At 36.7% G+C, this 27,748-nt stretch overlaps 2 protein-coding genes across 2 annotated transcripts; both read left to right on the top strand.

Moving 5' to 3' along the window:
- The first annotated feature begins 128 nt into the window (after positions 1-128).
- LOC120325421 (ubiquitin-like modifier-activating enzyme 1) lies at positions 129-6,463 on the top strand. Its single transcript, XM_039391522.2, has one exon. The coding sequence runs from the start codon at positions 865-867 to the stop codon at positions 4,105-4,107; it is 3,243 nt and encodes a 1,080-aa protein (XP_039247456.2). The 5' UTR covers positions 129-864; the 3' UTR covers positions 4,108-6,463.
- On the top strand, positions 6,456-27,423 carry LOC120325422 (eukaryotic translation initiation factor 3 subunit C-like). Its single transcript, XM_039391524.2, has 22 exons — positions 6,456-6,639; positions 7,674-7,806; positions 8,668-8,790; positions 9,071-9,257; positions 9,595-9,698; positions 10,369-10,460; positions 11,362-11,479; positions 12,284-12,417; positions 13,082-13,223; positions 14,012-14,137; positions 14,901-15,071; positions 17,823-17,942; positions 18,426-18,562; positions 19,511-19,628; positions 21,032-21,094; positions 21,750-21,919; positions 22,505-22,628; positions 23,082-23,201; positions 23,984-24,099; positions 24,526-24,703; positions 25,371-25,449; positions 26,631-27,423. Exons 1-22 carry the CDS (start codon positions 6,545-6,547, stop codon positions 26,903-26,905), a joined length of 2,925 nt encoding a protein of 974 aa, XP_039247458.2. The 5' UTR covers positions 6,456-6,544; the 3' UTR covers positions 26,906-27,423.
- Positions 27,424-27,748: the final 325 nt, after the last annotated feature.

The following is a 27,748-nucleotide window of genomic DNA, read 5'->3' as shown; positions in this document are numbered from 1 at the left end:
CTGATGATGGTTCGGGAAACATACCCCATTTCACAGGCGCCAACTCGCAAAGGCACTCTTAAAATAGCCCCGAAAATTTTCTAATGGTAAAGTATAGGAAGAATTTTCTGGGGGTCAAAGGTCGGGGAAAGGTCCATCCACTTCGTACCACTTCATGGCAGCTCATGCCACGGACGAACCGATGGCAGGGCAGCTCTTGCTGTGGTTAGGGCACTATTACCGGTATATTCACAAGTCATGTACCAGATTTCAGTTTATCATGCGAAATTGTATCTACTTAAACCTGAAACCTAACCCTAAATCCATGAAAAGTGTGTCCATAGGAAAAATGTTCCAACTTACCCAATATTTATCACCATCAGGGGCAGCCCTGCCATTACAGCCGACATGCCATGGTTATGGCAGCTAAATTTTACCCGCCTTTGGTTTTCAATTTGTGGCCTTGGTAAATGTATCTCGCTATTGGTTTGTGGAAGCTAAAAAGTCAGTTGTCATAGGTTTGGTCATAGAGGCCATGGTTTGGAAATCCCGTCATGGTTTTGCGGCATCTCGTACGGCACAAAATACTTGAAACTACAAGAAGCTGGGTCAATCACTAAGTTAAGTCTCCCTGGAGATTAGTCTCAATTTTCCACTTGAGCCATTTCTAGTCCAATTCAAATCTATTAAATTTCTAGAGCCCCCACCCCAAAACTGCTAAATACTGACTTTATATATTCACCGTTTCAAAGGTCGGTTTACTCATAAATTAGTTGATTATTTGCTTTAGCCTAATTAATATTTTGGCAGAAAATTTTTCATTTTCTACAAAAAAGCAAGAAAAATTTGAGGGGGATTTGTGTAGCGGCAAAATTCGAAGCCTTCATGTCATCTGACGGTTTCAACGATAAAAAATCTTCAGCTAACGACAACAATATAACAAACTCTCCTCCAAAAAAGTTTCGAAAAGTTGACGACACGACGGGATCAATTTGTACAAGAGAATCAGTGATAGTAGCTGTAACACCCGGAATGGCTCAAAACGGAACAAAAATGGCGGAAGACTCGATCGATGAGGGGTTGTATTCACGACAGTTGTACGTACTCGGTCACGAAGCAATGAAACGGATGGGAGCTTCTAATATTTTCATAAGCGGCATGAAGGGACTTGGAGTGGAGATTGCAAAGAATGTAGTTCTTGCTGGTGTGAAGTCTGTTACTATTCATGATGATGGCGTTACTGTTTTATCTGATCTCAGTTCGCAGTATTTTTTGACTGAGCAAGATGTTGGGAGAAGCAGAGCCGAGGTTTCGGTTGGAAAAATTACCGAGTTAAATTCCTATGTTCCAGTCAAAGTTCACTCTGGAGATTTAACCGATGAAATCTTGAAAAAATTTCAAGTTGTTGTTCTTACAAATTCAAACCTAGAAGAACAGCTCAGAATTGGGGATTTCTGCCACAACAACGGTATTCGCTTCATTGTTGCGGATACTAAAGGTCTTTTTGGTCAAATCTTTTGTGATTTTGGTGAGAAATTCGTCGTTTTTGACAATAATGGGGAACAGGTTAGATCGGTTATGGTATCAGCTGTCACACAGAATGAAAAAGGGGAAGGTATTGTGGCTTGTATGGACGAGACTAGACATGGATTCGAAAGTGGTGACCACGTTTCTTTTACAGAAGTCAAAGGAATGGTTGAACTTAACGGATGTCAACCAAGGGAAATAAAGGTCCTTGGACCTTATACTTTCACTATAGGCAATGTCAGCAATTTGACTAAATATGAAAGTGGGGGAATCTGTACTCAAGTTAAAATGCCTACCCCTGTCAATTTTAAATCTCTCAGAGAAGCTATGGCAGAACCGGAGCAAGTAATTACTGATTTTGCAAAATGGGAACGTCCTGGCCAATTACACGTTGCTTTCCATGCTTTACATAAGTTTGTCGCTGACAAAAATAGTTTACCAAGAGCTCAGAATAAAGAGGATGCTGATACTTTGGTACGAATCACGGAAGAGTTGAATTCGACGCTACCAGATGGTGCCAAAGTGGAAAAAGTTGATGAGAAGTTAGTACGACAACTTGCATATGGTGCACGAGGTGATCTTTGCCCTATGCAGGCAGTAATTGGCAGTATCACTGCACAGGAAGTAATGAAAGCGTGTAGCGGAAAATTTAACCCAATTAAGCAGTTCTTGTATTTTGATGCTCTTGAGTGCCTCCCAGAGGATGGGGAGGAAAAATTGGATGAGGGATCTTGTACAGCCATTGGTGATCGATATGACGCTCAAATCGCAGTTTTTGGAAAAGATTTTCAAAAAACCGTTGGTCAACAGAAATATTTTGTTGTTGGCGCTGGTGCCATAGGCTGCGAACTTCTCAAAAATTTTGCTATGATGGGTCTTGGATGTGGAGAAGGAGGGAATATCACTGTAACAGACATGGACATTATTGAGAAATCAAATCTTAATCGCCAGTTTCTGTTCAGACCATGGGATGTTCAGAAACTCAAGTCTGAATGTGCAGCCGCTTCTGTCAAGAAAATGAACCCCCAGGTTAACATCATTGCTCATCAGAATAGAGTTGGACCAGAAACTGAAAAAGTTTACAACGATTCTTTCTTCGAAGGTCTCGATGGTGTCACAAATGCTTTGGACAACATTGATGCAAGAATTTATATGGATCGAAGATGTGTGTATTACCGTAAGCCTCTGCTTGAATCTGGTACGCTCGGGACTAAAGGAAATGTCCAAGTTGTTCTGCCTTTTCTCACAGAGTCTTATTCTTCCTCACAGGATCCCCCTGAAAAGTCTATCCCAATTTGCACGTTGAAAAATTTCCCGAATGCGATTGAACATACTTTGCAATGGGCACGTGATGAATTTGAAGGGATTTTCAAACAACCAGCTGAGACCGCTAATCAATTTCTTACTGATGCAAAGTTTTTTGAACGAACCGAGAAACTGCCTGGAATGGAACCTATTGTTACATTGGAGTCTGTTTTTTCCTCTCTTGTCTCGCAATATCCGAAATCTTTCGTTGATTGCGTGAAATGGGCTCGTACGAGATTCCAGGAGCAGTATTATAACAATATTGCGCAATTACTACATAACTTTCCACCAGACCAAAAAACAACATCTGGTGCTATGTTTTGGTCAGGACCTAAGAGATGTCCCCATCCTCTTGAATTTGACGTGAATAACGAAACCCATTTTGAATATGTTTATTCCGCTGCTCAACTAAAAGCTGAGATGTATGGGATCAAGGAAAGAGCCAGCAAAGCTGCAGTTGCAAAGGAAATTTTACCGACTATTAATGTTCCAAGATTTCAACCGAAATCGAATGTTAAAATTGCTGTGACAGATTCTGAAGCACAGGCACAATCTCAAGACTCATCTTGGGACGATAGCAAATTTGATTCAATGAAATCGTCTTTCCCAGATCGTGACTCGTTTGGGAAATTGAGACTCGTCCCGATTGAGTTTGAAAAAGATGACGACACCAACTTCCACATGGATTTCATCGTAGCAGCGTCAAATCTGAGAGCGGAAAATTATGAAATCGCTCCCGCAGATAGATTGAAAAGCAAGCTTATTGCTGGTAAAATTATTCCGGCAATTGCAACGACAACTTCTCTTGTTGTAGGATTAGTTTGCCTTGAATTGTACAAGATAATACAAGGTCACAAAAAAATGGAATCTTTTAAAAATGGATTCGTGAATCTAGCATTGCCATTTTTCGGATTTTCAGAACCGCTACCTGCACCAAAACTGAAGTATTACGACACCGAGTGGTCACTGTGGGATCGTTTTGAAATTGACGGAATCAAATTAGCAAAGGAGGGAGAATCAGAAATGACACTGGGTGGTTTTATGGAATATTTCCAAAAGGAATATAATCTAGAAATTACGATGTTGTCTCAGAACGTAGCGATGCTCTATTCCTTCTTTATGCAACAAAGTAAAAGAAAGGAGCGTCTGGCTACAAAATTAAGTGAAGTTGTTCAGAAAGTTTCGAAGAAAAAGTTACGTTCTCATGAAAAAGCACTTGTTCTGGAGATCTGCTGTAACGATAAGACTGGAGAGGATGTCGAAGTACCCTACGTTCGATACGTCTTTCGTCATTAACTTGACAGACATTTGAAAAACTTTGCTGCATGTAGTCTATGTATTTTTTCTTATTAGGTAACTCAATAACCAGAGACGTTGAAACTACAAATATATTGTAGTTGTATAGTTAATTGTACAGGCCAATCTAGCAAATTATAACCCTTTTTAAGTGGTTCAAAATGATTGAGATAAATGCATCTTACCATTAAAAATCATCCTTTTGAGAAAAATGATATATGGGAACACTTTATTTTTCTGGGTTTTTGTCGAGTCTTGCCCGGCTAAAAACTAAATGCATTGATTTGAAAGGCTACTATATTCCCAGTAGATATTTTTACTTTGCTTAATAGGGCAATTTATTGTGCTTTCTGTTTCTCATATTTTTGTGTGAATTTTCTTTGTTATTAATTGAGAATAGGCAACTAAATTGTAAGTTGTTATTTTTCATTTCAAGTGTTGTAATTAACTTAATCTTTGATGAAGATGAAAACTCTTGAGAAGGGAGCAGTAGTTGATTGGGGTACCACTCTAATCGACCACTCAATTTGTACGATTCTTATTTCAACGTGTGAATCTTTCCTGCAAATGAGACACCAGATAAGTCTTGACTTCAATTTATATTCAACTATTATCTTTGCCTGAGGATAGATAACCATGACTTGTAGCTAGACCTCTTACCATCAATGCTTTTTATATGTTGAAAGTGATTCAAGATTTTCCACCAATATCATTGAATTATTTACCCAATATAAATGCAAATGAAATCCTAATTGCATAAAAAGTGAGAAATAATACCATTATACAAATGACTAAGAATTTTTTATTCTATTTCCCTGAATATCTCAAATCTGACAAAAACAAAAAGCCATGAAATCCTAGTTATCTGGAAAATAGCATGGTGTCCAGAATATTGCTTCAAAATTTGATGTCTATTTTCGTGGATAGAGCTCGAACCTGACTAAAAGACAATGTGCTCTAGTTTTCAGTATCTACTTTAAATGTTTCTTCATGTCCAATGTTCCGTTTTTTTGTTCTGCTGTCCTATGAAGTTTCTAAATAGTTGAAAATCTTCACAATTTCTTGGCTGGCGATAAGTTTTCCTCAACATTGTACCGTTTTGTGGACTGTTTTTTTCTATACTCTTGAAATTGTAGAGGGTTTCTGCCGTTTCTCATTTAGACTGTAATTAGGGAAGTCTAAATTCTAATAGTTTGACAGGGTACTGTTCTGATTTGAAATTCAGTTTGAACATGAATTTTCTATACAGATTTAAACTGTATCACTTAAGTTATATATGACATGAAATGCCATTTAAATAATATGTTTGAATTGAAAACTGCATGTTCAGCAAAGTCAGGTATTTGAGTAAATTCCAAATTAACTAACTTGTATTGAATTCTAGATTCAACCACACTACAACATAAGGTCTATCGCTGGATTTTGAATCCCCAATGAATATGATTTATTTTTAACCCTGTCCCTAACCATAACTTGGGTAGGTAACGTGTTGCTAGACCTCAAGCTATCATTTATAATTCATAATATAAGTTGTTAATTTTGAATTTATTCAAATACTTGATAGTTTTGTACAACCTTGTCTGTTATGGTAACGAAAAATTGTTCAGTCTAAATATCAAGTTCATTATTTGTGTATATTTTCCTAAAGTTCTTTTCATTCTGGGCAATGTAAAAATCTTGGCGAGTTATCATTATTTTCATATTCCACTTTGGGCTCGACATGTTAAAGTTCAAATATTATTTTTTGCTTCATTTAACTCAATTAATATGAGTTTGTCAAACTGTATATTTTCACCTTGCTTGTATTGTATAACTAGACAATGACTTTTGAAAAACATATCGATATTATCATTAGGATAACAGTTCAGTATCATTCGTTATTCGAGTCTTATTATTGACCTCGTTGAAAATTACAATCTTTTATTATATTGATTAGACAGACCAGGAGAATATTGCTTGCTTTTTTCCACAAGTCGACTTTTAATGAAACTATAGGTCTTTCTTTAATTTTGAAAACCTATACACTTTATAATTTAGATGTTTAAAAATTCGTTTCAACTTATTAAACTTCTGTTGCTACTCATTAACATGACCAATATTTCAATTTGACAATTATCTACAATAGAACATCAATAAACATGATTTAAAATTTCAAGATACGTTTTTACAAAGAAACATAGTCAAATCTTGTTAATGTATATACCATGAGCATTCATATTATCAAAATAGGCATAGAATTACAGTTTACCATTCTAGAATTTTGGGATGATATTGATATGTTTTTCATTGTCTACACTTTTCACATGTCTCATTAAAGTGTTGTCTTAATTCGCCACATTGTTTTTTTTGCAATAGATTGTTGCTATTTCCAGTTAGAATTTTGGCCAAAATAACACAATTTTTGTGATCTTGTGGCTGCATTTTTCAAGAAGAAAATATGTCTCGTTTTTTCGGAGCATCGAGCTCCGATACTGATGAGTCCTCAAGTGATGATGGAATGGCGCCTGCACCACAGAGACCACAGTCAACTAGGTATAGTGGAATTCGTTATTAAAGTTTTATATACCACCATTACTATTTACATTTTTATATAGTGATTTGCCACCTTCATCCTGAGCAAGGCTCTGTATAAGCAGCCACTGATACGGGTATTTTGGAATGACACATGCAATCCTTTTTTACTTATCTGTTTCAAATGTTTAGTGAACTTAACGCTTTTGGGGTTTGTCACAAAATTCAGTTATCCCCATTAGAAGTATGAAATTCAGAAGAATCAGAACTCTCAATTCTGAAAATTTCATAAGCGTGACCCCCAAACAATTCCAATGTTACCCGCAAATAGTTTGTTGTATGCAAGCCTTTTTTAATTATAGACTGAGAATCCTTATGTTAATACTTTTTGTGATCTACCAAAAATGTTTGGTACTCCCGAAGTATGTCAACCAAGATGGCGGACACAGGAGCGTAGTATGTGTACCAGGTTAGGGTTAGGCCATAATTTCAGGTACAAACACTACAAGGGAGTTACTTGGCTAGTCCCCGAACTCATAATAGAACTAAAATAAAGAAAATTGGAATAAAATTATGGCCTAACATAACCTGGTACACATAGTACGCTCTAGTGTCCGCCATCCTGGTTTACATACTTTATGAGTACCAAATTTATACCTCAAATTATCACCATTAATTGTCTATAACTCATACTCTAACAAAAAAGAATTCAAATTCCTGTATCTAACCCCTTTGACTTGGAAATGCAACTCTCACTCAAATAACAATAAAGACGTTCCAACTGAGAGTCAGACTACACTATTCTGGTTTAAATTCAAATGGACAGCGGAATGTAGTATGTGTATCAGGTTAGGGTTAGGCAATAATTTTGTTTCAATTTTTTTTCATTTTAGTTCTATACTAGTTCGGGGACTAGCCAAGTGGTATTTGTACGTGAAATTATGGCCTGACCTAGTTCACATACTACGTTCCGGTGTCCGCCATCTTGTTTACATGCTTCGGAAGTATCTTTACTTTTGCTTTTCACTGACTCATAATGTTTTTACTTTTCCTAGAGTTTTTCTGATGAGTGATGATGAAGAAGATCAGAAGAGAGTTGTGCGAAGTGCGAAAGAAAAATCTTGGGAAGGCCTCGAAAATTTGATCAAATCAATGAGAAATGCAAGAAAGATCAACGACATGGTCAAGGTATTTCAATTTTTAACATTTTATGAAACATTTTCTATTTTTTTGTTATGAATAAAGCTGATATAAATATGCACAAACGGTAAGCAGTAAACGATACAGAATATTATATAGATATTAGAAACATTGCTTAACTGATTATTTATTTTCACCTGCTGCGTTTGGTTTAGTACTGTGTCACAAATTATGTTTCTCATCTCGTGTTCTTTATTGAAGCTCAGCAACTTTGTGTCAATTTCATATTATTGGTGGACATAGTGCGTCTTAGAGGGGTTGAGTTTGCTTTACTTCACTGAAAAAGTGTGACTTTGCTTTGAGTAAATTATAAAACAAACAAAAATGTGGCTGTATTTGCTAAATAGCGCATGCTCACAAAAAAGTCACTGGTATGTAAGGTGCTACACACTATTTTTGAAATTGCCAGAATCTTGCGTCCCTGCATGCCTACCCGATTCTTTCCGTGAGGTCATGAGTATGAATTCAAGATGTTAATAACCTGCGAGGTAGTTTATTTAAGTCACTCTCACTACTAGGTCACAAGTTGTGTTTAGTAATTACTTATCGATTTTAATCGGTAAGTATGTTGATAGGTATTTGTCTGTTTGTCTGTCTGTTAGATGCGGGCGATATCTCACGAAAGCGAGATTGAATCTGCTCCAGATTTTGCATGTGCATTCATCATATGCCGGACCAGAAGCCTATTGATTTTGGATGAATTATGTTGTATAATTAACGAGTTATTAATTAATTAGTGATAGGACACAAGCTGTCACTATGGAGTAATAGCGCTGTTTTGGGGGATCCCCTAACTTTCGATCAATAAGTCTTCAGTCTTTGACCGATATTCTTGTTTTCTTTTTTCAGGTTCTGGATGATTTTGACAATCTCTGCAAACAATATGTGAAAGCAAAAAATGTGATTGCAAAAGAAGGAATTCCTCCTTTCTACATCAGGAATTTGGTTGAAACTGAGGACCATATCAATGAGGTTTGATTCGTTTATTTATATTTTTATATTCATCTCTGAGGAGAGGAAAGCCAATAAGACAGCTTAATCATGTGACGAATTCTGTATTGGATTAAAGCCACTGTATTGTCATTCCCCACAAAATTCGAACCTGTAAACACACACAGGATAATCAGTGTTGCAATGACATACTTAGCATAATATACCACATTTCAAGTATATAAATGGCTGGAGCGCCGGCATTTCTTCATTCACAAAGATGCAATATTATTATTCGCACCAAATTCTTCTCTTTTACCAGCTATGGGAAGACAAGGAGGCTCGTAAGAAGATGAGTAAAGTCAACTCAAAATCATTAAGTACAATGAGACAGAAATACCGTCGTTACATTCGGGATTTCGAGAAGGAAATGAAGGAATATAGGGAAAACCCAGATGCTGTTGAACATCATAAAGAAGAGGAACCTTCAGAGCCAGAAAGTTCTGATGGTAAGTCTGGGCCAAACAGGAATCGCAACAGTAGGGTATTATGTTGGTAGTCGTGGTACTTCAACTATGGTAATTTAATTTGTATTCCAAAATATTAACAATATGTGTACCTATACAACATTAACTTTTTAAACGTGTACTCAATAAACATAATTAAAATGTAAAAAAAATTTCCAATTGCTGTACATTTCAGCAAATATCTGTGGGTTCCAGGGGATTCGTTCGTGTGCGATGACATCATCGAAAAGTGTGCACATAGTGATGGTTCTGCTTTTGCATTAGTCTTGAAGTTTGTTGTAAAATATATGACAAATATGTACTTTGCCATGTTTTTTAGATGAAGTCCAACCCACTGGATTCCTGAAAGCCCCTGCCAAGGCAGCAACTAGTTGGTTGAAGAAAGAACCAAAAGGAGGAGATGATGATGATGATGACAGTGATGTAAGTTTTTGGGGAATGGTCGCTAAATCCTGGCACAGAAATTAAATGTTATGGCGGAACAAAGTCTTAAGTTTTCATCTTAAAATGTATTTAAAAATTAATTATTAAACGTTACGCCTAAATATAAAGAAACACAATCATAAATAAGCCTTGAAACGACATACTCACTTTAAGTATAAATATAAAATCACATCTTTGTGTTGAATGCTACGATAATTGTTATTATCGGTCTTGATTGTGTATTCTTGGCAACAAATAAATTGATATCAGGTCTAAATGACCAGCTCTGTTTATGAATGATGCAATCAAGACTCTCAAAAACCGCCTCCTTTGAAACTCCCCCTCCCAATCCCCCCCCCCCCCCCCCCTTGTTGACCAGTGCACAATTTAGCAATTGATATTATTCTGTATCTTTTAATGGGTCAATTCTTCAAACTGCTTTCTAATTGCCCAACCTTTAATTGCCCGTTTTTACTAATTAATTAGTGTCTGCTCTGCACTTTCCTTAATTAAATTGCTAGCCGCTCAGCAAGTGACAGCTTTGTGAATCGCATTTTTCGTTTTGCACAATCTAGCTGTTATGGCTTAGGGTATGATAATAGGCGCAGGGGTAATAATGAAATAAAACAATTGTTTTATCCTTCCTTATTAATCATGATCTCCCATTTAGATCTGGATGAGTTCTTCTGAGGATGAGTCTTCTGATTCTGACGCTGAAACTGGTGGAAGGCAACTCACTGCTGAGTATTTCTTGAAAAAAAAGTAAGTTGTAGGAAATATCAGTCAATCTCATCATTTTAAATTTCCATTTTCAAAATGTTTCAAAATTATTAAAAAGTCTATGTAAGTCTATTTCATTCAACAAAATAACAGGTTTTTAGAAGCTAATTTATCATCATTTTTGTGGCTTTTTTACATTTTATCAGGCAAGGTTTTGTCCAAGCAGCCACTAATATATAAAGAGCTAACTTTTTTTGTAGAGATTGTTAATGCCATTGCTTGCCTAAACTATTATGTGAGGTGCTCATCAAGTTGTTTTTGTTAATTCGGTAAAAACGTTCAATTAGAAAATCACAATAAACATAACCAAAGTAATAACTCTCAAGATACACCAACAGGAATGAGCTCTCAAGCACAGAAAGCACATGGCTACTTCACCTTCACAGCTTGGTCATGATCATTCATCTGAAAATGATGACATCACAGGTCATGCTTAGCCATCTGGGAAAATACTAGTTGACAGAAATACAATAAAGTTTTATTTTACTGTTCCAGGGGGCTCGTATCTTGAGCTTTTTGCGGTATTCTGTCTCAAAATTCACTATAGTACTCTCCAAGTATCGGGGAATACTTGTGTAGATCATTGGGTACTCCCGTAGTATGTGTACCAGGTTTTTACCATAGTTTTATTCTAATTTTCTTTATTTTAGTTGTATTACAAGTTCGGGGACTGTCTGTGTTAGCCAAGTGAATATGCCCTGCCCATAGGTTTCAGTCCCTTTACACAACTTGATGTAAAGTAGGCGAACAAAACTAGTTGCCTTCATATTGGTACACACACTTCTGGAGCACCGATCATTGTTCATATATTACAAGGAAATGTCTTATAATTTTGTGTGTGTCCATGTTTTTTAATCGAAATATGGAAAATCCTTCTATTCAGACCTGGTACAGAGAGTAAAGAAGAAACTGATAAACCTAAACGAAAGAGAGAACAAAAAGAGGGAAAGAGTGGGAAAAAGAGTGAGGACGAGGAGGAGGAAGAGGAGGGCTGGGAGAAGGTAAGAATGCTACAAATACCTCTGGCATCAGACCATATTTACCCGGTTTCGAATCTTGTGGGGGACCAGTATTGCTTGTTTTCTTACAGTACGCCCGTAGTGTGTGTTCCAGGTTAGGGTTAGGCCATAATTTTATTCCGACTTTTTGTATTTTTTGTCTGTTACGAATTCGGGGACTGTCTGTGTTAGCCGAATGATTATACCCCCTGTTCATAGGTTTCAGTCCCTTTACACAACTTGCTGTAAAGTAGGCAAACAAAATTAGTTACCTCCATATTGGTACACATACTTCTAGGGGGCCCTTCTTGTGCTCCCGAAGTATGTGCACCAAGATGGCACACAACCTGAACGCAGTATGTGTACCAGGTTAGGGTTATCAGATTGTACCACTGTAGGGTGTGGTTTGTGCAACTGCTGGTCAGTCATTGCTTTCTTCTACATCAAGTCCATTAATCTGGACAATTCTCTGATCTATCAACCAAACAAAAGATGTCATTTATTTGACATAGAAATGATAAAGTCTTATTGGCTTTTCTTTTACTTTAAATATGGAAATCAGCATCGTATCATTAATATTATATATATACAATCAAGTCAAAAAATTCTTGTTCGACATAAGGCCCCAGTTAAATCTAAACAAGAACGTGGAAGTGTTTGTCATTGTAGATAGTATGCTGATATCTTGTTTTTCTTAAGCAAGTTATTGGTTATTGCTAACGAAAATAACCATTACTAAATGAGTCCCCAAATTTTTTGTGGTTCTAAAGATTGCCTTTTTAATTTTTTTTAAATAAATCATGCCAGGTCAAACAAACAGGAAAAGGGAAGCATGGTGGACCAATTGTTTTGTTCAAAAAGGATACTGAGATTGACCACAAGGTGGTGTTGAAGAAACTGAATGAAATTATTCAAAATCGTGGACGTAAATCTACCGATAAGTGAGATGCGAGTTTCATTCTTAGAAATATTATATTATATATCTTGGCACATTTATTGCAATTTCTCATTTCAGGCTTAGATATATGTAAACATTTAAAGCAGAGCTTTCCAAACTTTCAAGCTCAATATATTGAAATTTTCCGCGACCCCTGATAAGTCGACATTGTTATGCAATCGCGCCCCTTCTCAGGTCCTAGATCAAAGTTGTATTCTCTCAAAATTGTGAGATTTATGTTTTGCAATAATTTTAATAATTGTGTTTAGAATTAAAAGTCTAAAATAGTACTTTGTGGGAGTACTTTGTGCACTCTTTGCAACCCATAAATTTTGCTCCCACTATGGGAGATCACTCAAATGGTGATGGAGACTATATAATCATTCCTATTTTTATTCTTCTGTATATACATTCCCCCAACCAAGAGGCCATTCAAATAATGATCGGGGCCATATGTCCATCCTAATTTGTACTTCTGCCTATGTCCAATAGTCTTTGTATTAAAAGGGCATTCAAATTGCGATTGGAACCATATTTTCATCTCTGTTTCCAACTGTTTATATATGACTTTATTTGATATCTGGCAAGTTACTGTATTAATCTGTCTGTACATTTCAAATTGTGTGAATACTGTACCTATAATTTCAAATTTGATTGTTTTTTCACAGACAAAATCAAGTTGCCCTTCTGAAACAGCTTCGAATTATTGCTGAACAACATTCCCTTGGACTTGGAATCACAATCAAACTTCTGTTCAACATTATCGCGGCTTTCTTTGATTACAACACAAAGACTAGAGATTGCATGAAGGTACGGTACATATTTGTGAATTATAACTAGTTTGGACCTTTTCCAGTTATCCCCTATCCCCTGAAAATAATGAATCCTTCCTTATAAGTGGCGGATTGCCTAGAACACGGGTGGGAATGTTTTTGAACAAACGGCCAAAAATCTTGCCCACCTAGACTTGCGGCCATGTAATTTAGCTACCAATCTATCGCACACGACTAGTGCACGAAGCAAAAGAAAAAGGTGTGAAAAGCATGTCGTCGAATCGAATGAGCGAGAAAGCGTAAAGTTTTGTTAATGTGTCCTCATAACATGAAAGTCTGTGGCGACCTAAAATACAACATACATAGACTACTATCATAATCTGAGAAGCCTATTGCACCATACAAATTTCAATAATGACAACTATGTAGTGCATGCAGAATTGTTTAAAAGCAGAAATTATGGAAGAATCCGCCAGGTTGAAATTCCCAATGGGCCGGATTTGGCCCGCGGGCATAGTTTCTCCTTGTCAGGTCTAGATCCTTGTTCAGATTGAAGACATAAAACATCTCCAAATAATACTAGTACCATGATTTGTATATATATATATATATATATACAGGTGTCTATAAATTTCAATTTTGGTATGAAGTCAGTTCTCAATATATCTTAACCAGGTTTGTGTTCTTGTAATCAGTGATTGTTTCAGTATTTTTACTTCATTCAATACATCTTTGAGGGCCAAAGCGATATATGGTATCGATAAATTTTCTTTGCTGTTTTAAAAAATTTCAATACTCTATGGGCATCCTATACTTTTTCTTCAGACTGAACCATGGAACGATGTCCTGAAACATCTGGAGGAATTGCTGGATCTACTGTTGACTAATGACAACATACTTGTTTCTGAGAATATCACAGATACATCCGAGAATATGGAGGACAGCACTGTTGTGAGTTCCACTTTTTTGTTGTTTAGGACAGTGCTTCTCAGGCTTTTTTCTCTTGTTTATGCCACGGTAAATTCCAAAAGTAAGATTCTCTCCTCAATAGTGTAGAACAAGCCGTGGGGTTGGAATGGAGTATGAGCCAGAGTCGTAATTTCAAACCTCACTGAGTCAAAATTCAAGAAGGCTTGTATACATACGCTGATGATTTTGTTGTCAAAATTGAATTCGCTAGCTGCTATGCTCCAACTTGGCTATTAAAAATTCCAGAACACCCTTCGAAAACTCTTGGCTACGCCCATGTTATTGTTATAAAAAATCGTTTTTCTCTCTAACTACTTCCCCAATTGATTTGAAATTTTCAGTGAATTAAGATTGTATTTTTCAGGAGACTAGTACTTTTATTTATTTCAAAAATTTCTGTGGCTTTTATGGGAATTCAGTTTTTGTGTGCGATGACTCCATCAAAATCCAAAATTGCATACCTTTTGGCGTTATCATTTTGCATAACTTGTTATCTGGTGCTCAAGCGAAGTCATCGATACTGCGGTACTGGTAGTCTACTGTGACTGATTGCACACTCTTACTTCTTCGTTTTGGTCTTCATATCAATATAATTGAGCATCGCTTTCTGTTTATGTTGTCTTACATTCGCATTGCTAATAACAGTAGAACACTACCTCATTAGCCGCTGTATATTCTTCTAGCATGCTAAGATACTAACTAAGAAAAGATAAAAAATTCTGACAAGCTTTTTCTCTTATTTCAGGAATACAGAGTGAAAGGCAATGTTGTCGCTCTTTTGGAAAAACTTGATTCTGAATTTATCAAAATCTTACAAAATGCCGACGCTCATTCAACTGAGTATGTTCAACTATTGAGAGATGAAAGCAAAGTTATGAAAAATATACAAAAACTGAGTAATTACGTCGTGGCAAAGGTTGGTTAAGAAAATTTTCCTTTCAAAGTTTTTATCTCCCTGCTCAGAACAAGGCTCTAGACCAGGGGTGGCCAACCTATGGCGCATGCACCAAACGTGGCGCATTGCATGATTAGAGGTGGCGCATTGCATCTTTAACCCTTTTCATGCCAAAATTGTTAATTGCACTTGGCTTCTCCACGCCAAGCCGTTTTTTTGCGATTTACATGGTGACTTTTGATTGTACCTAAAATCTATTCTCCTTACTCCACGTCGCCCACTTACGGCTTGTTGGAATTAGAAACAACAGGCGATTATCGACGTTAGCTTTTGGACGGACTTTATGACATTCATTCTGGACTTTTAGCAAAAATTAGTAAAATTTACTATTTTTTCCCTACTGAAGTAAAAAGTTCAGAACTTCTGGAAAAATAGAAAATCGTCATTTATCAGCTTGAAACATGGATTTTCCATTGCCCAGACTTCCCAAATATCTCCCAATAACCATTGAACAACCAGTTGAATTGCCCAAGCCTAAAAAAATTATTATAAATCAACCCACAACATGCTGAAAATGACCCCTAAATACCACCTTTTTCATCCAAACTTCAAATGACCGTTGTCAACAAAAGCGAAGCGTAAAATCGCTAGCTGTGACGTAAGTACTAATCTAGAAGAAGCCTGGAGTAAAATCACGCGACGCTAGGCCAAACAGCTGATTAGCAAAGGCCAATTAGGATCGAGGGTAGAGTAGAGTAGAGTAGTTATTGATACTAAAGGCCTGTTGTCACAATATTACGCCTAACTTTACCTCTTAACATACCTTTCAGCTTTATTGCGTAACGTACGTGTGTATATATGTGTATATTATATAATTTCAACAAGAAGCAGCATTAGGCGTGGTAATACAATAGATTTACGGCGCATCTGAAACATTATGTTTAAAACGTGGCGCATGGTATGTGAAAGGTTGGCCACCCCTGCTCTAGACAATGCCACTAATGAGTAAGCTAACTTGTAGTCTTACTTTGGTTTGATCAAGATGTCATAAGAAAGTCAATTGTATCTGGGATAGGCTTAAGATGAAACAGTAAATTGTTATATGAAGTGGGTTTTTTAAGAATTGAGTTTTGAAAGGTACTGCATGGCACATAGTCTAGTAATTAAATCTGTAAATTGATGTCATAAATTGAAGTTCTGAAATTTAAACTCTATGTCCACCACCCCATCTGAATTGTAGGCTAGTGGCCTCACCAAGGGGGGGCACAGAACAGTTGCAGGGGACCACCATGCCAGGCGCCAAACTGATTTTATTTTTTCCTTTTACTAGAAAACTTCATGTCCTTCCTAGTTCCATTGCATGATAAGGGTATTTCACAAAGTGTTTTCCTTTTATTGATCATGAATTGTTTTAACATAATGGGATTTGGAATCTACTAATCAAAGTAACACTATAAATACCACTGAAATGACAAACAAGGGGGATCATAAGTGCTAAAAGACTCAGGAAGAGGGTTACAAGATATAAAAGGTTGGGAACCACTGGTATAGGCAATGCTGAAAAGGAAATCTTCCAGGCCCTCGAAAAATAGTAGCTACCGTATATGCTCGTTTTACCTCCCGATCTTGATTAAGGGCCCGCTTGAATAGCTGCCCATGTAAACAGAACATAATAATAAATAAGGGCCGGTGCTTGAATACCCGCTCGATGTAAAAGCTGATTTTTCAGTGGTAGGGAACAATAGGAAATAAGAAGCGCTTTTGTCACGACGCTGTTGAATTTTAAGCGCCGGTAGATAACACTCACACCTCAGGCGTCCAAGTACATAACAGATAGCATTGATTACGTAACACCATTGTTCTCAAACTGGGCGTCGCAACGCCCAAGTGCGTCGTTTCAATATTGAAGGCGTCGCAAAACTTTTCTTCTTTTGCGGATCTGTACCTGCAGTGCGTAGAAAAAGTCAAAATTTTCGTTATTCTCGTTTAAATCATACTTGAGAACTGGAAATAACAATATAATAATTATTGACACGATCGAAAATAACAAGCGCCCGTGCTTGAATAAGGGCCCGGTTAGTGAGTTGGTTGAAAAAATATGAGCCCGGGCAATAAAACAAGCAAATACGGTACTTGAATATTAGTGCTGCCTATACATAGCCTTGTTCTGTGTGGGTCAAACAGCTATTTATTTTTATAAAGAATAACTTTTACAACTTTTACATTTCTGTTCAAAGTCATATGAAAAAAACATATGTTATATTAGAATCATAGATGTTCAAAATGTCGTCCATATTATACTTCAGAGCATTAAATTAACCTAGTAGAACCTAAAAGGTATCAACCTAAAACAGTTTAGAACCTAAAAGAAAAAAAAGGAACTAAAAAGATCTGAGTAACCACGCATTTTATTTTTGATCTTATCGATCTGACCTTCAAATTTTCTGCTTTTTTGTCGGTGCTCCCTAAGTATGCGAACCAAGATGGCGGACATCGGAACGTAACATGGGTAACAGGTTAGGGTTAGGCGATAATTTTTTTCCAATTTTCCTTATTTTAGTCCTATTATCAGTTCGAAGACTAGCCTCCTGTAGTATTTATACCTAAAATTATGGCTTAACCCTAACCTAGTACACATAGTACATTCCGATGTCCGCCATCTTGGTTCGCATACATCGGGAGCCCCTTTTTTGTCGACCACCATCTACCTCATCCCCACTTCTAGAGGTCGAAATTTCCTGAGAAAAAATTTTCAAACATAATATTTTTCAGGGATCAAGTGAAGACATCTGCGTTGCTTATCTGCTTAGGATTCAGCATCTTTACTATAAATTCGATTACAAAGCAAGAGATGAAAGAATCGCTGCTGAAAAAAAGGAATTGGAATTTGAGGTGTGACATGACTTTTTCTGTATTGTAAAAGTAAATTTCAACATTTTTGTGAGGAATTTATGGTTTATATTTAATTTTTGAATTTTTCTATTAATTTGAGTATTTTGTTGAAAAAATAACCCCAAATAAAACAGTTTATTATTTGAATAATGAGCTTTTATAGGATGTCCATGAAGTCTTGGATTTTTTTTTAAATTTAAAGGAAATTTATCGATACCATATACAGTTTTGGCTCTCACAGATGTATTATTGAATGAAGTAAAAATACTTACTGAACAATTACTGATTAAAAAACAACAAACCTGGTTAAGATATATTGAGTACTGACTTTGTAACAAATTAAAATTGTAAAGGGACTTTATAGAAACCTGTGTGTAATTTTGAATAACAATAATTTCAGATTTTATTCAAACTATATTATATTGGACATCCTTAATTCGAAAAAATCCGATGATATTCGTTAATTTCTGAATCGTGCATTAGGGCATGACTGAGGAGGAAAAGCAAGATGTTGAAAAAGATCCAGTTCTTGCTGAGCTCGGCGAAAATTCTGCAAAGGTCATGGATGAATTGTGCAAGTTCATTTATACAAAAGATTCTTCTGACAGAATAAGAACAAGGTAGAAGAAATCTGTTTTTTTTTTTTTTTAGGAAACAATGGTCAATCTGAGAAATAATATAAAATAGCTTACTCTAAGCCAGGGGTTCCCAAACTGCGGCCCACGGGTCAAATCCGGCTCGCGTAACGATTTAAAATGGCCCGCCGAGCTTCCGTGAAATAGTGTTCAACAGATTTGATTTCTACCTTTTTGTGATCTAGATCATTTATGTCATGAGTTCAAGCACGTGTTTATTGTAACAATTCAATTATACCAATATATCAATTAAGAGTACCGGTATTGGGATTACAAAGGACAGTAATTTAGTTATCAGCCATATAGGAAAGCTTAATGATGTCAGAAATCAAACAAAAACTAGACTCAGAAAACTGACGTTTCTTGAATAAATGGCAGTGTTCGTATTTCTCCATTGAAAAGTATCAAACTTCAGAGATTTGTCTACTTTGCCAACGAACTATTCAAGTTCTGGAGGAATACAACATTGAGCGCTATTATGAGTCAAACGAGCATGTTTCAAAAAAAATGTCAAATGAAAGTGAATCCACTTTTGGGCGCTACATTCTTCCGGCCTGCGAACAATTTTCCGATTCTAATTTTGGCCCGCGGCCAATAAAGTTTGGGACCCCTGCTCTAAGCTGACTCAGAATATCACTAGCTGATTGTAGACAATTTTTGTGTGTTAAAAATTGTCACTCACCCGCAGGCCGCACACTGGTTAAAATTGGCACTTACCCGTGAGCTGCTGGTTGCACACTTCTGTTATATGATATATATATATATATGTGCTGAAAAGTTTAAGATTAATTCAGTGGACAAACACTAGGCCCTGAATTTATATCCCATATAATATTTTTCAATGTTGGTAGATCTGGAACAAATGTTTTTTTTTCAGTACATCGCTTTTTTAAAATTCATAATACTCAATGCCACTTCATTTTTATTTCCTAGAGCTATTCTGCACCATATTTATCACCATGCCTTGCATGATCGTTGGTATCAAGCCAGAGATTTGATGCTGATGTCACATTTACAAGAAAATATTGGATTTTCTGATGTTCCAACTCAGGTATCTATTGTATAATTCAGCCGCCTTACATGATCTGTTGTATATATGTTGATTAAGAATTCATTAGATCCAATAAATGCTGAAAGTATTGGGTCACAGTAGATCCCAACTGGGGGGCCCATCGTGCCCTTAGCAGCCACAGAGCTGTCGGAAGGGGGCCACAATGCTACACGAAAAATGATTTACTTGTACTTTTACAACAAAACTCTTTGGTTCCATTGCTTCGTAAGGTGATTTCCTGGACGGGGTGTCACTTTTTTGATCATATATTCTTTCAACATACCGTATTTGCTCGTTTTGTAGCCCGGGCCCATATTTTTTTAACCAAACTCACTATCCGGGCCCTTATTCAACCACGGGCGCTTGTTATTTGTTATTTTTAAAGTAAAATTATACACAAAAATATATAAAAAAAACATAATATATATATAGAAAAGATCGATCGTTACAATAATGAATATATTGTCATTTCCAGTTTCCTCAAGTATGATTTAAACGAGAATAATGAAAACCTTGACTTTTTCTACGCACCGCAGGTATAAATCCGCAAAAGAAGAAAAGTTTTGCGACGCCCAGTTTGAGCACCACGGTGTTACGTAATCAATTGGACGCCTAAGGCGTGAGTGTTATCTACCAGCGCTTAAAATTCAACAGTGTTGTGACAAAAGCGCTTCTAATTTCCTATTGTTATCTACCACTGAAAAATCAGCTCTTACATCGGGCGAGTATTAAGGCACCGGCCCTTAATCAAGATCGGGCGGTAAAACGAGCATATACGGTAATAGGATTTGGAATCCCCTAACAAAAATAACACTATAAATATGATAAACAGGGGGGTGGGGGCAGTTCTGAAAGCCTCCGAAAGGGGCCCATGACCCATAAAAGGTTGCAAACCACTGTACCAGGATATAGTGTATTGAACTGCAGGTCTTTTTCGCTTGTTTGGTTCCTACCTTGATTCCGTATGTGACTGTAGCCAAAACCACTTTTCAACAATTTTGTGTTTCAATGGCTCGACGGTGTTTTGCGCATCGTGATAAGCGTTAGGAATACGGGTCCGAATCTCAAACGCGATTGCTATATGCAAGATGATTGCTGGACTTCATCGTCGCCATAGGCTGGTTCATGTAACCGCAGGTCGGTTAGTCCATGCTTCTGAAAACAAATAACTGGCTAACTAATCCCATACATGGACATATGATTGAGCCGTCTACTCGGTTTTCTTCTCCCCTATCCAATTAACTTAGTGAAGTATTTTGCTTTGTCTATCATACATCATCGGAGATTATATTTTTTTTTTGAATTTTGCATTTACTTGTCTCTTATCTTAGTTGGAGAAGATGTTGTCTTGTTATTTATATTATCTTTTCATCTACAATTCAGATATCTTATCTTGTTTTTAGATTCTGTACAATCGTACCATGGTTCAGCTAGGATTATGCGCGTTCAGACAAGGATTGATGCAGGTATTGTATGATTTGGAACTATTCTCTGATTCAGGGTTGGCCAACCAGCCGCATTTCGTACTTATTTCGTACCCAAGCATTGATAATATCCTAAGCGCAGCTCATTTGACATTGGGTTTGACATTGCAGCCTCATCTGCGACTCGCGACCCGTGTGTTGGCTTCCCCTGCTCTAATTGATTAAAACATAGAATATTAAATTGCAATATACTTAAACAATGCCTATTTTTGAAGAGTTTAAAAAATATGCACTTTCGATTCCATTTCTAGCTAATTTTAGGTTAACTACTATCTTTATTCGTAACAATTAGCATGATGTGCAACGGGTCAAATATGGCTTGTTGGGTAATGCAATATGGCACGCCTGATGCTGCCACAACCAAACCAAATTTTGATGTTTCAGCTAAAAATAGCTCATCGAAGGTTATTAAATTTAGTTTGGGCACAAGTCATATTGTTTTCCATATTTGCTTTGTTACACTGTAAATATTGTTCGTAAAATGTAACCCCATACGTCACACTCACATGGCCCGCCAGACTAGGTGGACAAAAATTTTGGCCACTGGTTCATGAACCTTGCACATCCCTGCCCTATCCTCAGTATAAACTTAAATATATTTTGATGGAAGATTTTTAGAGTTATTTTTTACTCATAGGAAGCCCATAATGCTCTGGTGGATATCCAGTCCAGTGGTCGGGCAAAGGAACTTCTTGCTCAAGGTCTCCTGATTCAGAGACAAGGTGAACGATTGACCCCTGAACAGGAGAAACTTGAAAAAGGGAGACAGATTCCTTTCCATATGCATATCAATTTGGAGTTGCTTGAGTAAGTAATCATTTATGGAGTGTTTCAATGTCATATCTTATATTTCATTTTTAATTTTGCTGTTCCCACAGCGCTCTATAAGTGTGTATACCAATATCGAGGTAGCTATTTTTGTTCGCCTACTTTACATCATGTTGAGTAAAGGGACGTTCTCACAAGTGTATCAAGCTATAAGGATTTGCTATGCAGTTCTATTCAATTGCAACACCTCTGGCTGTGCCCCTGTTCCCCAACCCACTTTGGTAATTACTTATCGATCTTGATCGGTAAGTATGTTGATAGGTATTTGTCTGTTTGTTTGTCTGTTAGATGCACGCGATATCTCACGAAAGCGAGGTTGAATCTGCTCCAAATTTTGCATGTGCATACATCTTAGCTCGGATCAGAAGCCTATTGATTTTGGATGGATTATGTCTTTTAATTAGCGAGTTATTAATTAATTAGTGATGGGACACACAGTGTCACTATGGAGTAAGACCACTGTTTTGGAGGATCACCTAACCTTCGATCGATAAGTCTTCGGTTTCCAACCGAATTCTAGTTGACAAGTTTATTTATTGAATGTTATATTTTTTGTTTTTCCAGATGTGTGTATTTGGTATCTGCAATGCTTCTTGAGATCCCATACATTGCTGCCCATGAGTTTGATGCTCGTCGTAGAATGATTTCTAAACAATTTCATCACCAATTGAGAGTCAGTGAGAGACAGGTATGCAATATTTGCATGAGGTGCTCGATAATGCTTTAGTACAGTGGTTCTCAATTGTTGGGGTGCGCCCTTCAAGGGGTCTCAGACAAGTTTTTGCCTCATTCAAGCCCACAATAACATGGTCATTTTTCGGTGCTGCAGAAGTATGTGTACCAATATGGAGGTAACTAATTTTGTTCACCTACCTTACATCATGTTGTGTAAAGGGACTGAAGCTTATGAGCAGGGGGTATATTCACTTGGCCAACATGGACAGTCCTCGAACTCATAACAGAACTCAAATAAGGAAAATCTGAATAAAATTATGGATAACCGTAACCTGGTACACATACTATGGGAGTACCCATTTCCATGGTTTGGGATTCCAGTATTTTATGCGTATTTATATAACCGTTTAAGTAGCAGTGTCTGTAAGCCATTAATTTACTAAATATTCTTTACCTGATATGACAGGCACTCCTTGGACCACCAGATAACATGAGGGAACACGTTGTCGCAGCTGCAAAAGCAATGAAGATGGGAGATCATGTGACTTGTCTGCAGTATATCATCAATGATAAAATGAACAATAAGGTATGTTTTGATAAATAATTTGAACAAAGCCAGGTCCACTCATTCAGAAGTAAGGGAGACTGGTCTATGAGGGAAAAAAATAGGTGAGCACTAAATGCCAGAGCTATTGAAACACTTGATTATGAGAGGTACACACCCAGAAGTAATGGAAACTCCTTTCTGGGATGGTTGTAATTGGCCTTTGAAATGCCAATAGCTATCGAAACTTATTTCTGCGAGGTGTTTCAGAATTTTCTTGGCATAACTGGCCCTCTTTATATGATATACATGAGTAACTAAGATAGATCAAAGCAAGACTCAAAGCCCTAAACTAAAAGTGGAGTCACATTCTAAAATAGGACCTCCTGAAGTATGCGCACCAAGATGGCGCACAACCTGAAATCAGGTTGTGAACCAGGTTAGGATTCAGGTTGTGCGACATTTTGGTGCGCATACTTCAGGAGTACCTTAAAATATATATCTATATGTTCACTCGTACATTGTTATAATAATTCTATATGAGGTTTTTCACACTTCCTCACTGGGCAAGGCTCTTTAAAGGCAACCATCCACTGATGTCTGAGTAGCCATTAAATAATCATTTTAAATATAATGATTTTTACTCCCTTGACTGTAGATATCTCAAAACAACTCGAAATGTAACATTGTTATAATTATACACATGTGTTGGACTTGTTTTCTGCTAAGCAGCCTTTATATGACGATTTCAAATATAAATATTTTGGATCCCCCCGGTATCTTTAAAACAACTCAAAATGTAACATTGTTATATGTTTACTCAGGTTTGGGGATTGTTTTCTGAATCCCATAAAGTCAAAGCAATGTTGGAGGAAAAAATTAAAGAAGAATCATTGAGAACTTACTTGTTCACTTACAGTCAGTTCTATGATAATATGAGGTAAGTAAACCACTTCAGGAATTTTTCTCATTTTTGTCTCTAGGAATGGAATGGCTTAGTTTGGAAAGTGCTTTTCTGCTTTCTCTCTTAACAAGGCTCTGTACAAACAGCGACTGATACATGAGGAATTAATGTTCTAAGATAGGATGGAATCATTTTGGCAGCACCTTTTCTATAGCAAGCGAGCGAGGTGTTGAGAATGTAATTCAAAACCAATGGTCTAATGATTTTCAAATAAAAATATATCAATTCTTTTTTAATTTTTTACTTTCTATATTTAATATATTTATTTTGGCACATATTCAAATATTCGTTTCAATTTGTTATTCCTGTATTCATCTAATTCAAAATACAAAAGTATTGAACATTCCAAGGCTTTTAGAAAAATAAATTACTTGTATTGAGACTATATATTTTTTATATCAGCATCTCTCTATTATCCGAGCTCTTCCAATTAGACCAAGCGTCCTGTCATCGTATCATAAGTAAAATGATTTTTAATGAAGAACTGGCGGCCTCTTGGGATGAGCCTTCATCTAGTTTGGTTCTCCATAAAACTGATCCTACTAGACTACAGAATATGGCTTTACAATTGGCTGATAAGGTGAGCATTGCTTTTTAAGTGTTATTGTTTAAGTGTAGAGGTATCACATTGAATCCTGTACTCCTATAGTATGTGTACAAGTTTAGGGACATAATTTTGTTCCGATTTTCCTTATTTTAGTTCTATTACGAGTTTGGGACTGTCTGTGTTAGCTGAGTGAATATACCCACTTGACCCACTTGATGTAAAGTAGGCTAATAAAATTAGTTATCTCCATATTGGTACACACACTTCTGGAGCGCCTTGAACTCAGTATAAAAAAGATGTCATATTGGATGTGAAGTTGCCTTTATATCCACTTGTAGGTTCGGCTGTTAGAACTCAACTGTTAGTAAAATGTGATTTTTTTCAAAACATTTTTGAACAAGGCTATGGTAGGCACAGAGATGCCAAGGCCTACTAAAACCATGTAGTTTGATAAAGAAAAATTGAGATATAACAAGTTATTTCATAACGTACCTATGTAATATTTGATTCAATAGTCTTGCTGCACACTAACACAAATGTAGTTATGTAACGATTCCTCTGACCGGGGTAAGACTTTTTCAGGCAAGCACTTTTTAACAATGTTAAGAAACACAATGGCATTTGTTTTAAATGTATATATGTAAGTTTTGGTTTCTTCCTTTTATAACAATGATAATTTTTTTCTTCTTTCTATTCCCAGGTGACAGCACTGGTGGATGTCAATGAAAGAATTTTAGAATCGAAGAGTTCTGGAGGTGGATTCCAGAATTACAGACAAGGTAGAGTAAATAATTCAATTTTCAGTTTTGTTTAAAACAAATATTCAACTCTCAACCAAACGCAAATTAACAGAATGGAAATCTAACTTTTGTTGGTACTCTTGCAGTATGTGTACCAGGTTAGGGTTAGGTTATTATTTTATTCCGATTTTTCTTTATTTTAGTTCTGTTACAAGTTTGGGGACTGTCTGTGTTTACTAAGGGAATATACCCCCTGCCCATAGGTTTCAGTCTCTTTACACAACTTGATGTAAAGTAAGCGAACAACATTAGTTACCTCCATATTGGTATACATACTTCTAGAGCGCCCTTTTTCTTTTCTATTGCTGGTATTATGAAATCACATTCCATATTCATGAAAACGACAAAATTCTGCCCAGAAACCACTGGTCTAGGGAAATAATTAACATGATTTTAGCTGGGTAAAGCGCATATCTTTCTACATTGTATTTTGAAATTTATCCATTATCTATCAAAGATATACAGAGTGTTTATGAAGTTATGTATTAGATTATGTAAAAGAACTTTGATGGGCGCTCCAGAAGTATGTGTACCAATATTGGAGGTAACTAATTTTGTTCACCCATCTGTCCCCAAGGGACTGAAGCCTATGGGCAGGTTTTTTTTCACTTGGCTAACACAGACAGTCCCCAAAATCGTAATAGAACTAAAATAAGGAAAATCGAAATAAATTATTGGCTTAACCTGGTACACATACATTATGAGTACCCTTTGATGTGCTTCGTGAAACTATGGGTGGCCATATACATCATATACAAAGTTATATTTTTGTATTTCCAACCTGAGAATGAAAAAATTTCTTCTTGGGAGGAATTCTTTCTCGATTGAGAACTCATGCTATAATGATCATCTTGTACACAAGGGGTGGGCACGGTTTTTAGATCAGGGGCCAAAAATTTTGCCTAGCTAGACTGGCGGGCCAAGTAAGTATGACGTGAAGAGTCTTGTTACAAAAGCAACAGTGGAAAACAATAAACCTCGCGCCAAAACTATGTTTAACCGCAATCTCAAGAAATTCCTTGATCTATTTTTAACCTAAATATCAAAATTTGGTTTCAGTTTAGTTGTGGCAGCATCAAGTGGGCCGGATTTGGTTCGCGGGTCGTACTTTGCCCATGTCTGCTGTACACCCTCTGTAATATGCTTGTATTTTCCTTCAGACGGTCAAGATCAAAGGAATTACCAACAAGGTGGTCGTGGTGGTAGACGCAATCAGCAGAATTACCGGGGAGGTTACAACAATAGGAGAGAAGGCGGCGGTGGGGGTGGATACTTTTCCAAAGGTGGTTACCAAGGCAATCGATCTGGTGGTTACCAAGGTAACCGATCTGGCGGTTACCAAGGCAACCGATCTGGTGGTTATCAAGGCAACAGAAGTGGTGGTTACCAGGGATCTTATGGGAATAGAAGTGGGGGTTATCGCAAACAATATTAAATTTTTTGAAATATTCGGATGTTGGGCAGAACGGATAACGGATTTAGGCACTTCTTGATATATCTGGCTGCATTTGTTTTTGCATTTTACTGTAATACACCTATTCTGACAACTTTGGCTTGAATATCTTACGATCTTTCTATTAGGATAAAATTACAATTTTGCAGTGTGTAATCTCGAAAGATCAAGATTTCATTGACCAATTACAACTCTTAAAAACTATTTGATCTTTGGTGGCCAATTCTTGGGCAGGGGAATCAGTAATTTATTAATTCCCAGCTTGCTGTTAAGTGGCTTTATTAATTTTTTTTGGAGCTTCAGACACTCAAAAATTTACGAAATAACTTATTGCTGGGGGGTGTGAGTGAATGCGATAAAATAATGCTTTTCGAACTACACAACTGTCGTCTATTTAGCCCACTGTTCTTATGTAAATCAATCATGTGTGTGCCATCGGAGTTTTATGAGCAGATGTTGTGTTAATATGGATTGAAATGAATAAAGAAATTGTTCCAGTATTGCAGTGTGTTCATTTTGAGAGTATATGCCAGGATGTCGAAAGCAACGGGTGTTCACCGGTAGACATGGTCTGGTAATCGGCCTTAACAAGATGATAGGATTTATCCCGGGGAGAAGAATGCAGATAAGACAGCTTCTTGATATGGCAAACCACGGCCTCTCGTCCGGTACCAGTCCATGTCACTTGGCCTGTTATTTGCGTTGTCTTGAGGCCGTAGATCGCCATATAAATGAGTTGTATTGTTAGTTTTCCTGTCTCTCTTGGGATAAATATGACAATTCAGTACACATTTAATATTTGTTATACAGGGTGTCCATTAAGTC

This window comes from Styela clava, chromosome 1 (assembly GCF_964204865.1).
Source record: "Styela clava chromosome 1, kaStyClav1.hap1.2, whole genome shotgun sequence".
NCBI lineage: Eukaryota > Metazoa > Chordata > Ascidiacea > Stolidobranchia > Styelidae > Styela > Styela clava.
Note: the sequence above shows the minus strand (reverse complement) of the source record. Positions and strands in the feature narration are given on the sequence as shown.

What these genes read in the sequence shown, in the direction of transcription:
- LOC120325421 (XM_039391522.2), top strand. Translation starts at nt 865, where the DNA reads ATGTCATCTGACGGTTTCAACGATAAAAAATCTTCAGCTAACGACAAC.
- LOC120325422 (XM_039391524.2), top strand. Translation starts at nt 6,545, where the DNA reads ATGTCTCGTTTTTTCGGAGCATCGAGCTCCGATACTGATGAGTCCTCA. An exon ending in AGATCAACGACATGGTCAAG is followed by an intron (nt 7,807 to 8,667) that starts GTATTTCAATTT and finishes TTCTTTTTTCAG; the next exon opens with GTTCTGGATGATTTTGACAA. An exon ending in TCTGACAGAATAAGAACAAG is followed by an intron (nt 18,563 to 19,510) that starts GTAGAAGAAATC and finishes TTTATTTCCTAG; the next exon opens with AGCTATTCTGCACCATATTT.